This window comes from Hyaena hyaena, unplaced genomic scaffold (assembly GCF_003009895.1).
Source record: "Hyaena hyaena isolate Hyena2069 unplaced genomic scaffold, ASM300989v1 scaffold_257, whole genome shotgun sequence".
Classification (NCBI taxonomy): domain Eukaryota; kingdom Metazoa; phylum Chordata; class Mammalia; order Carnivora; family Hyaenidae; genus Hyaena; species Hyaena hyaena.
This window is the reverse complement of record NW_024080889.1, coordinates 2,195,467-2,213,059: the sequence shown is the minus strand read 5'-3', so window position 1 is coordinate 2,213,059 and position 17,593 is coordinate 2,195,467. Positions and strand designations below refer to the sequence as shown.

At 43.8% G+C, this 17,593-nt stretch overlaps 1 protein-coding gene across 6 annotated transcripts in view; it reads right to left on the bottom strand.

Moving 5' to 3' along the window:
• Window positions 1-17,593, bottom strand: part of LOC120240623 (BEN domain-containing protein 5) — a 1,403,952-nt gene that overhangs the window by 95,542 nt on the left and 1,290,817 nt on the right. For all 6 annotated transcript variants that reach the window (XM_039245389.1, XM_039245392.1, XM_039245387.1 and 3 more), the window contains exon 9: window positions 5,450-5,561. In XM_039245389.1, the coding sequence (XP_039101320.1) occupies window positions 5,450-5,561 (112 nt within the window). The remainder of the gene's footprint in view (window positions 1-5,449; window positions 5,562-17,593) is intronic.

The window sequence follows — 17,593 nt, the reverse complement described above, 5'->3', positions numbered from 1 at the left end:
AATGGCACTCGAGGAACATTGGCCTTTATTCCACAAGTAATGGGGAGTCATTGAAAAGTCTTAATTGGGGGGCAGAGACTCAGTTGGATTTAAATTTTAGAATGACTCAAGTTTCTAAATTGGGGGACTGAATGGATGGAAATACTATTCATTGATCTCTTTCTCCCTCGCTCAAAGGTTTTTGATGGCTCTCCATTGACTACACTGATTCTCAAGATTGAGAGAGGGTGTGTGCTGGAATAATCCTAACAAATGGCGTTTTGTTCCATAGCCTTGATTTTTTATTTTACAGTAATGATATTTAATTCAATAAAAAAATCAATGCAAAAAAGGGTCTAGACTTGGATTTTAATGAGAAGAGAACACTGGGCCATAGGAAGAAGCCAAGTTCCTTCGCTCCGTGTTCAAACTCATCCATGAGCTTCTTTCCATCTGCCTCTTACACTGCCCTCTTGAACTTCCTGTCATAAATCCTACACACCAGCCCCAGCAGCTGAGGCCTCTCTCACCTCCATTCTACTGCTCAGCTTTCCCTAGAATGCTCTTTCCCCTTTCCCTGTAACTTCCCTCATCCCTAAACTACAACAGCTATTTCTAGAGGCCCAGTCCAAAATCCTTCATAAAACTACCTTGGATTCTGCCCCCCCCCCTCACACACACATTGGATGAATCTCTCCCAACCCCGTATTTCCAAAGCATTGCATTTTCTCTACTACAGCACACCTTCCTGGTTGCCTTGGATTTAAATTGTTCTTAAGAGTCTGGACTTTCCATCGGATTATGAGTTCTTCCTGGCCTGAGATCCTGCCCCATTGATCTTTATGACCCCAGAGGTTACAGAGGGTCTTGTCCATGGTTACACTGAGAAATGTGCATTTCATTCAATTAACTGAAATTTTAATTTATTTATTTTTTAATTTTTAATGTTTATTTTTTATAGGCAGACAGAGTGTGAGTGGGAGAGGAGCAGAGAGAGAGAGACACACACACACACACACAGAATCTGAAGCAGGCTACAGGCTCTGAGCTGTTGGCACAGAGCCCAACATGGGGATTGAACCCATGAACTGTGAGAAGGTGACCTGGGGTGAAGTCAGATGCTTAATGGATTGAGCCACCATTAACTGAGGTGCCCCAATTAACTGAGCATTTTAAAGCAATACCTGCTTTTTTGTTTATCTTTGCCAAACACTTCCCTGGGTGTACCTCTCAGGTAGATCGTTAGGTTCTAGTAGATGGATGGTTTTCGGAAGCCCTTCCAAAAATGGGCTTAACTGTTTTAAGATTGTAACTGGAGATAGGTGAGAGAGGAGGGCCCTGTGTGTGCTCCCACATGCAAGTGGTGCTGGTTGTGTGGCTAATGGTGTGTGTGCCAGGATAAAGCCAAACTTCCATGGGTAGGGGGTGAGCTCTCGCCTGAAAGGTGATGTCATTTCTGGGGCTAATTACCTGGGGAAGATAGAGCATTGAGACCTAACTTGAGAATAGAAAGGAGAACCCTGGATGTAGCAGAGATGGAATGGGCTCCCCTGGTCTTCACCACTGAAGGTAATGATGTCAAAGAGCAGCTCCTGAACAAGATGTGTTTGGACAGTGGGAAGACAGAAACCCAAGGATCTGAGAGAGCTGTTGGTGGCCAGAAAAGGCTAAGTTCAAGGGTGGGTGGAATGCAGTGGGCACTAAGGCCAGAAACGGAGCATATTAGTGAAGGTGACCAGGAGCCTGTGTCATGGGAACCAGCGCAGGTAATGCAATCTCAGGTTCTACCCCTGAAAGTTTAGGACAATCTCAGTGGGTTGCAGAGACACCTAGGAGAGCCTTTATGTCCATACTCCAGAGTCTTAAGTAAAAGGGGACCCGGATGGTGTCCGCAGCATCTGGGACACTCTGAGGGGGAGGTGAGATTGAGGAGAGGTACGTGGTCCAGTTGCTTCTTTTCATCAGAGAAATCATATTAAAACCAACTCACAATGGCTCTGGTTTACTTTGTCATTTGCTCAATGTTTATACTGAGTGTCTGCCAGAGCTGGAGCCCTGCTGGGCAGTGACGACTCTGAGATGAATCAGCCAGACCCTGCCTAAGGGACCATCCATCACGACTGGTAGACAAAGGCCACACTGTCCACAGGGAGCTGTCCCAGGAGTGGGGGACAAAACACTTTATATCTAAGAATCAGTACAGTCCTCTGGGTGAAACACTCCATAGTCAAGAGAATCACTTAATTTCCAAGGCCCATAGAGGAGGGGAAAGGACTTAGTGAACAAAGGGCTAGGAAAGCAGCCTTTGAAGTAAATGCCATCATCAACACAGCACAGCAGGCTCCTGTTGCCAGGTGGGGACACAGAAGTGCTCGTGCCTGAGACTCACAGTGTAGGTTGGACATATCACTTTTGCTCAACTTCAAAGTCAGCATGTCTAAAGCTTGTGCCCAGGCTCTCTGCCCCTCCTGAGTTCCCATCTCAGGAAGGGCACCACCTCCACTGTGCTGTCTAGGCCAAACAATAGATGTCATGCAAGACTCCTTCCTGTTCCATCAGCTGGGCACTAAGCTGCCCATGTCTCCCTCCATAATGCCTCTCCAACCTTATAGCACAGGCTCTACTGGTCTCTAGCCTTTAGATTGGCACTCTCCAAATCCACCCCCTTATAGACACCAGAGGGCTCTTTCTGAAATGCAAACTTGATCCTGTCATTTCCTGGCTTAAAATACTTCCATGCTCCCCATTCCCATGAGGATAAAGTCCAAATTGCACCTTCTATCATAATCCCCTCTGCCCCTCTGCCTCCCCCTAGTACCAGTCACTGAATGACTTGGCAGTCTCCTGAGGGTGCCTCCCTCTCAAGGCAGATGCACAGATGTCTCCTTTGCCTGGAAAGCCTTCCCTGCCCTGGGAATCTTTCACGCATCAGCTCAGGTGTGGCCTCCTGGGTTGGGTTCCTTCCATCAGCTCCCAAAGCCCCTGTGCCTTCCTCCACAAATGCACCTGGAATAACTGCCTTTAAATACCTGTCTCCACCAGGCTGTGAACTCTTTCAGGGAGGACAGCAGCTCTGATTATTCCCAGCACCCACCCCAGAGCCTGAAAGGGTTTGGTGAGGAACGAGAATGCTCACAGACATAGTCCCTGCCCACCAGGGAGGGCCTGCTGATCCTCTGCTTGCTAATTCTGTTAAGCAGAAGGCCATTGGGATGGAGGAGTGAGGCTGTGAGCATTTAGAAACGAGGCCAGAAGCTGTCCTGGAAGTTCATATAGCGCTGGGTTGAGTGATTATGATGATGTGTGCAACATTGAAGGTCAGAAGTAGAAAGCATTTAAGGCTATTAGGGCAGATGCCTTTGGGTACTGCGCTGTCTGCAACTGGACACAATGACTCTTAAAGTCAAATGCGATTTCGAATCGAATCCAAATAATGTTTGTTGAGGACTGCTACACACCATGTGCTGTGACAGGTGCTTTCACATAGCTTTTAAGTAGAGAGACAGTATAATTTATCATCTAAACTGGGACATTTCTAAGAGTGAAAGGGGGCACTGTTAATACTCTAGGACAACAGGTATAATGGGAACTGCCCCAGGCAAGCCAAAACTTATAACCACGTTACCCATAGGTCACATACTCTGGGTGCTTTTTTCTCCCCCCATAACTCCACACACAATTTTTAAATCTGTATTTACCAGTATTTACTTATTTAATGTCTATTTCCCCACAAATTGCAAGGGTTAGGGTTTTGTTCACTACTAGAAAGAGCCTCAATGCCTAGTATATAGAAACTACTTGATAAATAATTGTGGAAAGAAGGAAGGCAAGACTGGAGTAAAAGCCTGGGGAGGGAGAGAGGGGGTGGAAAAGAGAGAAGAGGTGGAAGGAGCTGGGATCCTTGATTCCCATGTAAGTGCTCCTGTCCTTGCTTAGGGCTTAAAGGAATGGACTGTCAGTAAGAACCCAGCTTATGAAATGAGCTCAGGATTCAAGTGTGTTTATTAAGATCCAGCCAGCTCATGAGCAATCTATTCATGGCACAGAGAGTGTCTAAATATCTGTCACTCACTCTTGCCTGATCCACGTTCTATAGCATGGACGAGTGCCCAGTTGTTTGTGAGCAAATCAATGACTTGTAATCAATGATAGCGAAGGGAGGCTGAAGCCTCTTTTCTTTAGCAAACCTAACCCCCTTCGCTTTGGTTCCTCCTCCATGCCCTACCTCTCTCCTCAGGGATTCATCTAAAATACTATTTTGCTCAATGGCTCCCACCTTATCACTGTCTCATGTCTTTTTTTTTTTTTTTAATTATGCCTCATAGTCCTCTCAGTGAATAATTGTTTTATATCTATAAACCATATTACAGTTGGCATAACAGGATTTGCCATATTTAATCCAATTCAATTCAACCAATAGATATTGAATATCTGTAATCAGCCACATCAGAAAAAAATATAGGAGCTATGGAAGTCAAGGGATCATGAAATCATAGTCATCAAAGTTAGAAGAGACTCAATTGCTATCTCACTACAGTGTTTTCCAGTTGAATCTCCTCTATGTGCCATTTTGGCAGTGTCATTTAGCATCAAGGTGAACACTTTTAGTAAAGCAAAGTTCACAGCTCCTACACACACTCTGTCTCAGGCAGCTCTAAGTGTTAAAAACTTCTATTTCTCTACAGGCCTTACCTCTACCCTTGGCCTCCACCCAGAAGACGTCTGTCCTGTCCTCTCTGATAGCTCTTCAGAGATAGAATGACTATGGTCTGCCTCCTTTCTCTAACCTATGAAACCCCAATGTCCTCTCCTATTTCTTAAAAGTCTTACCCCTATTATCAAACTCAATATGTATACCCATTGTTCTCCTTCTTTCTGGAATAGCAGACCCTCTTCTCTGGGAGAATCCAAATAATGGACTCACCACAGCCCCTAAGTCTAACCATGTGGTTCCAGTGAGGCTGTCCTGTCTTACGTATGTTTGCTTTTGGATCCAGAGTTGACTTGCCCAGTGGTGACATGTCCTCCCAGCTAGGCCAGTCATGGTCCTTTTGGAACTGGAACTAGAAAATGAGAGTGAATCACTCTCTAGTGGTGGGAGGCACTATATGTTATGCTTGGCACCTGTCTCCTACAGGTAGAGGAGGGTGTCTACAGTATTCTGGGACTCATGTAATAAATTCTCAAGTTGTATGTCTTTTGATTATAGCCAAAGAGCCATGACAAATGTGAATCTGCTTTAATATATTTCCTTTATCCCATGAAATCTCCTGAATCCACCTGAACCCAATATTTGCGGGGAGTAGGGGAAGGTACTCATTTAGAGATGAGACCAGCAGTCCTAATACCCACCCTGGTTTGACCCTGCACTCCTGGTTTGTAGCTCCAAGTGGACATCCCCAATACAACGTTGCCCTTTCCCAGATTAAGCCATAAAACCAACAGGTGTTGAATGGGTTTGGTTACTCACTGGGTCATTGTACATCTGGATGATGAGCTGTTTCACTCCATGCAGGGTAGGGTGGGCCCACGGAGAGGGGTCCAGCCAGTGACGGTTCAGGTCAAACCCCATCAGAGAGCACCTGAGTAGTACCCAAAGTCAGAGTCAGTATGAACAGGACAAGCCAAGCTTCTCATTTACCAACAACAACAACAACAACAACAACAAAACAAAACCCAAAAACAAAACAAAACAAAACCAGTTAGGTGTAGGAACAGTCTTTATGTCACTTATCTAGCATTTATTTTTTGCCAGAGACAGTTCTAAGCATTTTACGTGTATTAATTCATTCAATGCTTTCAACAACCCTATGAAGTCATTACAATCATAAATCCCACTTTATATAAGAAGAAGCTGAGTCACAGAGAAGTTCAGATATTTCTGTGGACAAGCCTGACTTCAGTATCCACTCTCGGCGACCGCAGACCCATGAACATCTGTTACACAAGGCAGTAGAAAGAAATGTTCAAGCTGAAGTCACTAGTGTTTCTATTATTCCTCTCTGTCTTCTACCCAGAAGTAATCCATTGTCCCTACTCTCAAAATGCATTTAGAATCCAAAACCTTTTTATCACCTCCACTTGACCTATCACCTTGAGCTTGGACCAAGGTCCCAAGTATTGTAATAATCTCTTACCTGGTCTTATTTCCATCCTGCCATCCTCCTAGCCCACCTCTCACCCTACCTTCCCCTCACATCCCCATTTTCCACACATCCAGGATATCCTCTAAAACATAATTCAAATTATGTCCCTTTTCTCAAATGGTCCCTGTTCGATGCAGAGTAAACCCCCCACATGCTACAAGTCTCCATGTGGTCCTTCCCTGCCAACCTCTGGCTTCAGCTCCTACTACCTACCATCCCTCTCGCTTCCTCTACGCCATATGCCGGAACCCTCATTGTTTCTCCAACAAACCAGGTACATCCTGCCTCAGGGCTTTCTTTTACAGGCTGTCCCTCTGCCTGGAATACTCTCCCTCCGGATATCTTACTGACTCATCCTTACTTATTTCAAATCTGTGCTCAAATGTCACCGGCTCAGGGGAGGCTATCCTGACTACCTTCTCCATACTCTCCCTTGAGCACATTAAAGAACCTCACGAGAACAAGTGCAGTCATGACTTCTGGTTCTCCTCCCTTCCCTCTTCCTCCTTTTCTCACTTCAGATCTACTCAAAGCTCTGCTTACACTTGGGAAGAGATGTCATCTCCAGGTCTCTGTCCCCATGCCGCCATCTGCCAGGCCTTCACACACTCTCGGTACTCTCCAGGCCAACCCAGGCTGAGGTACAAGTTCCTGGAACTCTGTGCCTATTCACAATTCTAATTACCACTTTTCTTCTCTCTGGTCTATCCCCTTCTAATTCCCAGAATGTCTCCCAGACATTCTGTCTTGCTTTCCTGATCAAGATTCATCTATGGGTCTTCATCACCTACAGGATAAGAGTCTGCTCTTGGCAGATTTTTAACCAGATTCAAAACTAATGGGTGTCCTTCTTTTTGTCTTCTGGGCCCCAATTGTCCTCTTTTTTCTCCTCGACCCCTCTGATTCACTATTTTACACCCCTATCGTATCCTCCAAGTTCCTCTCTTTCCTTAAGCAATATAGTTTAACCCTCTCTTAATTTATTAAATTTCTATCCCCATATATCACCCTACTCAGAAAAATAAAGGACTGTAGTGGGAATCTACCTCTTCTTCAAGATGGGTGGGGTGAGGATGGGGGGAAAATAATAATAATTTCCCCTTTTTGCTTAAAATAAGCATTGTGGGAACCCTGTAGGAGAATAACTAATGTGTCATGGGGCACATGGGGAAAGGAGTCATTGAGGAGAAGTCATTTGAGTTGAGTCTGGATATTTATCTTGCTAGATAAATAGAATATTTATATTTAAATCTTATCCTATAAGTAGGATATTTATCTTGCTGGATGAATAGGATTTTTCCAGGTGTTGGGGTAAAAGAAAATGTAGAATCAAAGAAAGGAACTGTGAATCTACCTAGGATATGGGGGGAATGGTGGACAGTTTGGTTTGGTTGAGTCATAGAGTATGTAGTAAGGAGGTGGTATTGGTAAAGCTGTGAAGGAAGGTGGAGGTGAAATGTAAAGGGCTTTGAAGGCCTGGCAGAGTTTTATTTTTTTGTCTTTGTGTTGCTGGGTTTAGATCAACCCAGTGCTGATGTCAGCTTTTTACTGCTTGCAGAGTGAGAACAGAGAGAGCCCTACATCTAGGTTACAACAGCATCACCATCACAATCAAGCAAACAGAATCAGCAGAACATTTGCTGACATTACTTTGGTCTCAAGAACTAAATATTTTTTACCAAATACAAAATGCATAATTTAAGTTAATGTTATGAGGGTGGTGCTATTAATATTCCCATTTTGCAGATGTGGAAACTGAAGCACAGAGTGGTTACAAACAAAGTGCTTCAGAAAAGAGGTGATATCAGGATTGGTTCACAAGCAGACTGCATTCCTGGTCTTCAAGAACATAGGCTAACAGGAGAAAGAAGCTACGCTCAAGGCTTATGTCCATTTATAACTCAGGACAATATTGTGAGGATTAAATGAGATAAACACATGTAATGAACGTAATTTAGCATGGGCTCTGCCATATGATAGCAACTTAAAAATATTATGTTGCTTTATTGAACTTTTTATTATTGCTTTATTTTTACTATTTTTGTTTTTTAATGTTTATTTTTGAGAGAGCAAGAGAGACAGGGCATGACTGGGAGAGGGGCAGAAGTGGGGAGGGGCTGCACAGAATCCAAAGCAGAACTGTGAGATCATGACCGGAGCCAAAGTCAGACACTCAGCCGACTGAACCACCCAGATGACTCTGTTATTGTTTTGTGCTACATCTTATAGGAGTGATATAGACCAATAAGTTTACAGTGCACAGGGGCGTGGGGTGGGCAGCAGACAGCAGTGGTCAGGGATAACCCCCTATCTTTTCCTTCAGTCTGGGAATCAGGCAGATCTGACTTCATGTCCATATTTCTAATGTAGTAGGCATTTGCCCACTTTCTTTGGATAATGCCCAGCATCTAACTCTATGATTAGATGGGACATGGTTGGGAAGAGTATGCTTCTCTTATCGTTACAGATGATGAGACTATGATGGTGCCTTTTTTCCACCACAGAGGACCATATGAGCCACATGCTCCCTCTTTGTGATCTGCCAGCCAGAATAGCAACAGGAAACCAGGCTCAGGCAACAGCCACTTTCCCCCAGGATTTAAATTTGGACTAGGTGATGTAGGCTGAAAGTCAGGTGTACAGCAGTGCTACTATGGAACATAGGTAGATTATTTTTGCCAACAGCCAATTTTCTGCCTTCCAGAATTACTGTATTAATTGTTTGTTTTCCAAATGTTACCTTTCCTATAAATTCCCTTTTTGCTTAAGTGGCTGAAATCAGTCCTTGTTTCTTTAACAGAAAGCATCCTTAACCATATAGCTCTGGAGCCTAATTTATAGAAAACTCCAGCAGACCCCTATATTGTTCACTTCCCGTGGCTGGTCACCAAGCAGATGGAACCATTGGTCTGGGTGCTATGCTCCCACAGCTCTTCCAGCTTCCACTGAGTAAAAATTTGGAATAGAACATTATTTTTGCTAATAGGACTTAATCACAAATGACTGTTCCCTGGAGAAGATTAGCTTACTTACCTCTCCTCTGCCTCCAAATAAGAATGCCCTAAGCAAGGTTTTAGGCAACTCACCAGCTTGCTCCATTACACTTCTATGACCTGGTACTCACCACCTCCCCAGGTAGCTTATCTCATTCTGCGACAGTTCTGCTAGAAAAATCTTCCTTCTCTTTAGCTGAAATTTGTCTCCCAGTGACTTCCTCTACTAGTCTTAGCCTTCCCTCCTAGAGTCACAAGGAACTGTAAGGCTGTGTTGTGAAGACCAGGAGATTTGGAAGCCACAGTTGGGTTTAAGCTTTGGTTGTACTCTTTACTAGCTATGCAATCTTTGTAACATTTTTTTTCAAAGCCCCTTTGTGCTTCTGTTTTATCACATGTGTAATAAGGAAAATAACCTTGACTTCCTGGATTGTGAACATGAACTAATAATGGCGCAGCAGAATCCTCAGAACAGACTGAATATTGAATAAATTGTAGCCAGTAATGGCATTGGCAGTGGTGGGGATTGTGGTATTGTTGAAACTGTCTAAACCTAAATGTTACTTCTTCCAGGAAGGCTTGCTGACTTACTCTCTGCAAATGTAGGATAGGTAGTTTTCTTCTATTCCTGTGGAATCCATTGCTCCCCCTCCCATCCTTATCAGATTGGCTATAGCAAAAGATATAGTAATTAACTGAGTCTGTCTTCTTCACTGGATCATGAAGTCTTTAAGGGTAAGGATGATGTCTCATTTATGTTTGTATTCTTATACCTGACAAAGAGTCTAGACTATGAGAGACATTGAAGAAGTAGTTGTTGAATGAACATTTCATGATTTCCCAAGAATTTCCCAATCTCCTGTGATACAGTTCTTATAACCATCCAGGCACACAGGTGGATTCCATTTTTCAAGTGGGAGCACTAAAGTCCAGAGAAGGTAAGCTATTCCTTCAAGGTCACCTAACTGGTATTCCACAAGGTCCAGACTAGTATTCCACAAGGTCCAGACTAGAATCAGGGTGAATTATCCCAAATTGGTCTTCCCATTTGGCCCTGATGCTTCCAGGAAGCCTCTTTCATTAAAAAAAAAAAAAAAAAAAAAAAAGTGAGATTCAAAACTTAAAAGAAAGAGTTACAGACAAAGATCCTGAAAGGTCAACATCTTCATCTGGCCTGCTGATGAAAATAAAGTGTGGCTGGTGACTCAAAGTCATCTCAATTCTCAAAGAATCCTAGAGTTTTGTAGAATCTAAAGCACTTGTGAAACTCTTCAGAGAGTAGGACCTGTGCTGGGTAGTTTTTGATCTCATTTTTAAAGAACACTTCTCATGGCAATAGTCTATCAGCAAGTGGGCATTTACTAAAGAAAACACTTTAGTAAAGATGCAGGAGCCCTGCCTGGCTGAGGGCCAGGAAGACAGGCCTTGCCCCTAATGTCTATCTATATCAAATTGAGAAAGTCACTTCCCCTCCCTTAGATCCATGCTCTTCTTTGTAAAACAAGGAGGTTGTATTTCACTCAGGGAGGTCTCTACCAGCTGTCTCATATGGGTTTTTTTTTTTTTTGGCTTGAGTTTTTTTAATTCCAATTAGTTTAAATATAGTATTATATTACTTTCAGAGATACAATACAATGATTCAACAATTCTATATATCACCATATGCTCATCACAATAAGTGCACTCCTTAATCCCCATCATCTATTTAACCCATCCCTCTGCTCCCACCCCCTCTAGTAATCATCTGTTTACTCTGTATAGTTAAGAGTCTGTTTCCTGGTTTCTCTCTTTTCTTTTGCTCATCGTTTTGTTTCTTAAATTTTACATATAAGTGAAATCATATGGTATTTGTCTTTCTTTGATTAACTTATTTTGCTTAGCCTTATAATCTTTAGCTCCATCCATGTCATTGCAAACGGCAAGGTTTCATTGCTTTTATAGATGAATAATATTCCACTGTGTATGTATACACATCTTCTTTATCCATCCATCCACTGATGGACACGTGGGCTGTTTCCATATCTTGGCTATCATAAATAATGCTGCTATAAATCTCATTATATGATTTTTAAAGCATCGATAATTGGGCGTTATTTCTGAAGTTAGGGACTTGGAAGAAGCACACAATTCTGATAAAGCTTAAATATAAAGAAAACAAAATATTCTAGGAAAAGGATTGATACAGTTTTAAAAAGAAACACCAAATAATCAACAGTTGCCAATATCTTAACATCAACTGTATGCATTTTTCAACATTCAAGATTTACATGAGACCCTATCTTTGCCTCTAGGAGTTCCTAAGTAGCTCTGAACTTTGAAGAAGGGATGGGAATTTGCCAAAAGTCAAGTCCTGAGAGAGCATTCTGGCATGTGCAAAGTCAGGGAAGTGAGAATGGTTGGAAATTATACATATTTCTAACAGGCAACTAGTGTATTATGCTTCTGTCCTTAACTAGCCTATAAGCACCAGGAGGGCAGGGGTGACTCAGCTCTTTCTCTTCAGTGGTTTCAGGACCCAAACCATCTGCCTCAAGACAAGGGAATGAACAAGGTGACCTCCAGATGTCCAGCTCTTACATTATGATTGCCAATTTAGAGTCACTGAGTGTGAAATCCTGGGTCTCTGTCTTCTTGGTGCTCTTCTATTCTGTTATTTATTTTTAAGACAAAATTTCTGCATGAGCTCCAAGTCAGGACCTATACTCTGACATAAATGGGGCTTTTTACGGTGCCAATGAGACACAATATTTGACATGGGATCATTCTAGAAAATCCAGGGATGCCTGTGTGACTCAGTCTGTTAGGTGTCCTACTTTGGCTCAGGTCATGATCTCGTGGTTCATGAATTCGAGCCCCACATTGGGTTCTGTGCTGACAGCCCAGAGCTTGGAGCCTGCTTCAGATTCTGTGTTTCCCTCTCTCTCTCTCTGCCCTTCCCTATTCATCCTGTCTCTCTCTCTCTTTCTTTTAAAAATAAACATTAAAAATTTTTAAAAATCCAAATTTATGGAAGTCAAATTTATATGTAACCACATAATATATGCTTCCATTCTCTTGAGTTGGAGATACTCTTGACTAGATTTGTTTTTTTACTCTTGATTATCCTTTGTTTCTTCTTCCAAACTGTGAGCCCAATGAGGGCAAGGACTATGTCTTGTTATCTTGCCCACCCCCACTCCAACTTATCTACTATAGACCCAGGTCCAGAGAAGTTTCATTGTATCTATTGAATGAATGAGCAAATGAATGAATATATGAACAAATACCCTGAAGATATGCAAACAAAGTTTAGGTATTACTTAAAGACATATTTTGAAAAGCATTTAAGCATCTGTTATATGCTAGACACTTTCACAATAATCAATTAAGGTAGCCTCATTTTATAAATGAGTAAATAAAATCCAAGAGAGATTTTACCTTTAGAAGGTCACTTGACAACTACTAGGATATAGATCTGGGGTTTGAACTGAGATCATATTGATGCCTGGATGGTCTACAGTGATTTTTTTGAGGTCCCACCAGCCATGGGAAAGGCTGTGTTATCTATGAAAGAGACCCCAAGCTACTCCTATCTGCTCTTCCTTTACTGGTCTCTTCATCCTCTGCCCATGGCAGAGATACAATGGTTCCAGAGAATATTATTCAAATGGAAAATAAATAGCTCCATCTCGTGAAGGGCATCCTGCTGATTCTAGTTGCATAATGGCAGCTAGAATGAGAGCAATGATTTTAATTACCCTCCTTACGATTTCCTTTTCATCTCCTCTAAAGGATAGAGAACAAGACAGCTTGGTGGCCCCAGATCAATCTCATCTAAGCACTGTGAGGCTGTATGCTCCTGGAAGGGTGGCACTGACAGGCAGAGATGTATGAGGCACACATGCAATTGTCCCTCAAATGCAGCAGTTTTTCAGCATTACCAGTGAGCTAGATTGGATTAAGTATATTTGCACCAAAAGCAAAATAAATATTGCTTTATTTAATGCCACTAAAAGGTTGGGATTCAATTGCCCTTGGCCTGAGGCACCTTCCAGTTCTATTGATTGGCCAGTGTCAGAATGCCAGACAATCTGTCATCAACAGCTTCTGCAAAATGCTTAGCAGGTGGAGTGGGCTCTGCTGTGGTGGAGATGGAGGATAGCGGGCAGTGTCTTTTGTCCCAAACACAAGGGATAATTATAACATATCCCACTGGCGATCACCACCACTAGGATATTTAAAGCATTTCCCTCACATTCCCTCTTAGACTATCACAACAAGGATGTGGCCTGGCCTACAAAGGTAAAGTGGAGGATGGATAAGAACATTGGCTCCAAGTCATAGGACTTGGGTTTGTGTCCCAGATCTACCACTGAGTAGTTTTGTGACCCTGGACAAACTCATCTGTTTTGCTCAAAGACCTGAAAGCACCAGGAGGGCAAGAATTGAACCTATTTCATTTGCCATTGAGTCTTTCATGCTAGCACAGTGTCAGATACACAGCCACCCCTCCATTAAACCGTATAAATTGAGGCTCAGAAAGTATAAGTAATTTGTCTGTAGTCCAGCAAGGACAAGTGATAGAGGAAAGGTTTGAACCCAGTCTACCACCTCTAAAGCCTTTGTTCTTAGCCATCACTCTAGTCTCTATTTTTTTTTTTAATGTTTGTCTATTTTGAGAGAGAGAGCATGCAAGAGGGGAAGGGGAAGAAAGAGAGGGAGATAGAGAATCCCAAGCAGCTTCTGCACTGTCAACACTGAGACCAACACAGGACTCCATCTCAGGAACTGTGAGATCATGACCTGAGCCGAAATCAAGAGTTAGACACTTAACTGGCTGAGCCACCCAGGTGCACCTCACTCTATTCTCTCTCGCCAGTCCTGGGAGTAAGATCAGCGCCCAAGTGAGGGGACTCATGTGAGGTGAGGGGTGGATGCAACACCCTTCATTTTTAAATGGGGAAACTGAATTTCAAATGGCAGCTAACGTGAAAATTACCTTTATGCAAATTGACAAGAGGTTCCCCCCGCAAGCTGGCAAACAGGTGCCCCTCTGAGTGGGTAAAGTACGCTTGCTCCGGCTAGACGTGTGGTTGGGAGCAGTCACAGCTGGCCTTGGCACATTACCAGGAGCCTTTAGGCACTGAACAAACTGCATGTACATGTGAGGTGGCCCAGAACATTCCCAAGGTTCATAGCAGAGTTAGGAGGTAGGACTTCCTTTACTATGTTGCAAGATCTTTACCCCATAATGGTGGCCTTTTTGACAAGGTGGTGGGATCAGGAAAGGGAATACTCAGATCACACCTGGAAAAGGGATCATCTTTAACCTTAAAATTCCTGGGCCCTTTCTCCCAGAACTTATTACTAGTGGACAAGGAGAAGCTTTGTTGCAGTGCCCTCTCCCTTCCCATGGAGAACATGTGCCCTGGGAATTCAGCCTCCTCCCTCCAGTCTCCTGCTTGGCAGCAATACCAGGCTTGATGGGATTTCCACATTGTGACTTAAAACAATTCTGGGGTGCCTGGGTGGTTCAGTTGGTTAAGTGTCCAACTCTTGGTTTTGCTCAGGTCATGATCTCATGGTTCATGAGTTTGAGCCTCGTGTCGGGTTGTGTGCTGACAGTGCAGAGCCTGTTTTGGATCCTCTCTCTCCCTCTCTCTGCCCTTCCCCTGTTCCTGTGTGCACTCTCTCTCTCTCAAAATAAATAAACTTAACAAAATTATTTAACAAAACAAAACAATTCTGAGAGCCAGTCACCGATTGGAAGGACCCAAGATTTCATAAAACCCGATCCCTACATTTCAAACACAAGGAAACAGAGGCCAAGGTCACATTGCTGTGTAAGGATAGAGCTGGAAGTTCATTCCAGAACCAATCGATTATTTTTCTCTACATAAGTACACGGAGAGGAGTAAAAAGAACCATTTAACAAGGCCCAACAGGGAACATTTTCTAAAGGAGTGCACGGGGGCTCCTAGGGCTAGGAATCATCTCTTTCAGCTTCTTAAGTGAGAAAGGGCAAAGGAAACGCAAAAGAGAGGAAAAAGTCCTTCAGTCCTTCACAAGCCTCAAGCTGGGGTTAGATCCCTGTCCACCTGGTCTGATCCTGAAAAGTGGCTTAGTTTGCAGTGTGGACTCTGGAGCCATACTGTCTGGATAAGACCCAGCAACATATTAGCTTCGGCCATATAGTAGCTGTGTGGCCCTTCTGTAGCTCAGCCCTCATCTGCAAAATGTTCATCTTGCTACCTAAGAGGGTTGTTATGAGGATTAAACGAGATCAGCCATGGAAAATGTTGGAGACACTGCCGGGTTTGAGATGAGTGCCACACATATGTTAACTGGTCTTATAGTTTGATCTTGGTATGACTGCCGGAGACCTCCACAAATGGGTCCCCACTTATTGCTCCAACTTCTTCAACCATGTCTCTAATCTGTATACCCCACAAGGCTCACACCTTTTACATCCTATGAACTAACTGCAAGAAGGTGCCCCTTCCTGTGGGCTGATGCAATTCCTCCAAGTCACAAGGCTGATCAGGCCTAGGCTTCATGCCAGCCTCCACCTGCCCTCTTAGCTGATGCCTTTGTTTGGTGCGTGAATCTACACTGTGGTCTGCAGCTGTGACCATGCGCACCAGCCACGTCAGACCACCTGGCATTCCCCAAGGCTTTCTGCTCACTCCAGGCTCAGGCAGTAAGGCAGAGGCTAGGCGTTTGGGCTCCAAGGCAGCTCCTGGTTTTAGCCCCAACAGGGACTCCTGGTCTCCAGCAATAAGGAGAATGGCTTCCTCTCCATTTCTTTGTTTCCACTCCCTCAAGGAAGGTGATGAAACTTATCTGATTGGTCCCCTTGAGAAAAGGCCTGGCTTGCTGGGATCAGTGACCCTGTTGGGAAGGACCATTCTAGCCTCCTCTCTGCCACATGGTATGCCTTCTGAGAGGCATCTCACCTTTTGCTTGGCTTGGGGCTAGTGGCGAAGTTGAACTTTGGGATGAGGTCAAAGGAGGCCAATTTTAGCCACGGAGATAAACTATGCCTTCCAAATCCTGACTTTACCAATCATAAAGCTTTGTTTTGACCCCTATCTTTCTGATCCCTCTATCACCTTCTAATTGGTAGAAGTAGGGAGAGAGGAGGAGCAGGAGTATGATGAGATCCATCTTCGGTGGAAATAAAACACTTAGAACAGGGCCTGGTAGCCTGTATAAGTTCAGTTAATGCTTGTTTTGTTATTGACACTATTGTTATCTAACATGATTATTTCTCTATTTTAGAACCTGTTGGCAATCTCTACCCCTGGCTAACTCCCCCTCATCCTTCAAGGCAATCCTCACCAACACCTCCTCCTTGAGGGTGAGCACAGGGTGAAGCCCACCTCAGCCCCCCAGTGCTTAGTACAAAGTGTGTGCTATGTCAACATCTGAGGGAAAGAAGGGGCGGGGGGAAGGAGGGAGGAACAGAAAGAAAGAAGAAGGGGAAGAAATGATGGAGTTGAAAGGCTTCTTAAGCAGAGGCAGAGTGCCAGGAAAGGCACCGGTGTGAGCAAGAGCAGGCCAGTGTAGGACCCTGCAAAGGGCCCAGGAAGGTGAGGGGAGCTGATGGAGGGTGTTAGCACAAGAGCCAGGTGGCCAGTGGGAGGTGAACCTGAGAAGGATCTTCCTGGATGCTGCGTGCCTTGAACACCAGGCTACAGGGTTTAGCTTCCTTCTAATGGCCAACAAGGAGCCATAGGAGGATTTTACATAGACAACTAACACTGTGCGAGCAGTGGTTTAAGAACTAAAACTAGAAATGACAAAGTTGTTGATTCTATCGTTTTGCTCCTCCAGGACCCCAGCCACTCATCCTGGGTTACTGTCTCCTCAGAGGCCTGCCTTTGCCATACAATCAATTATTAAAATCAACTTGCTATCAACTCTAACTTTGAAATGCTATTCAGCTGCTTGCAGGGACAGAGATGGGGGGCTGACTCCACAGACATCTAGCCATCTGGCCTTTTCTGTGGAACCTGGCTGGGAAGCTCATTTGAATAATTGGTTTTGGCGGTGTGCACTTGTGGGTTAGACACCTGATTACACTGCCAGCCCCAGTGTCCTTTCAACCTCCTTAAAAACATCGGTCAGGTTACATAAAGCAGGAGAGAGTTTCTGGGAGGTAAGGCTCTGTCTGGCCTCTGTTGTCACTTGCACTTCATTTTGACTAAGTATGGGGCTCACTCACTGTGTGACCTTGAACAAGTTACTTAGCCTCTCTGTGGCTTGGTCTCTTCTTTCTTCAAAGAGAGAGAGTGACTCCTACCCTGTTTTTGTCACAGGCTTCTTATAAGGCTCTAAGAAAAGGTGATGGAGTTGTAATTTAGCAAAAATGCAAGTGGAGAGATGTAGGTTAAGGAGAGCTCAATGTCAGGAAGCAATGTGTATGTGAGCTTTATCAGGAGAAGTAGTCCCCAGAATGTCGGGAAGTAGTGTGCGTGTGGACTGTAGCAGTAA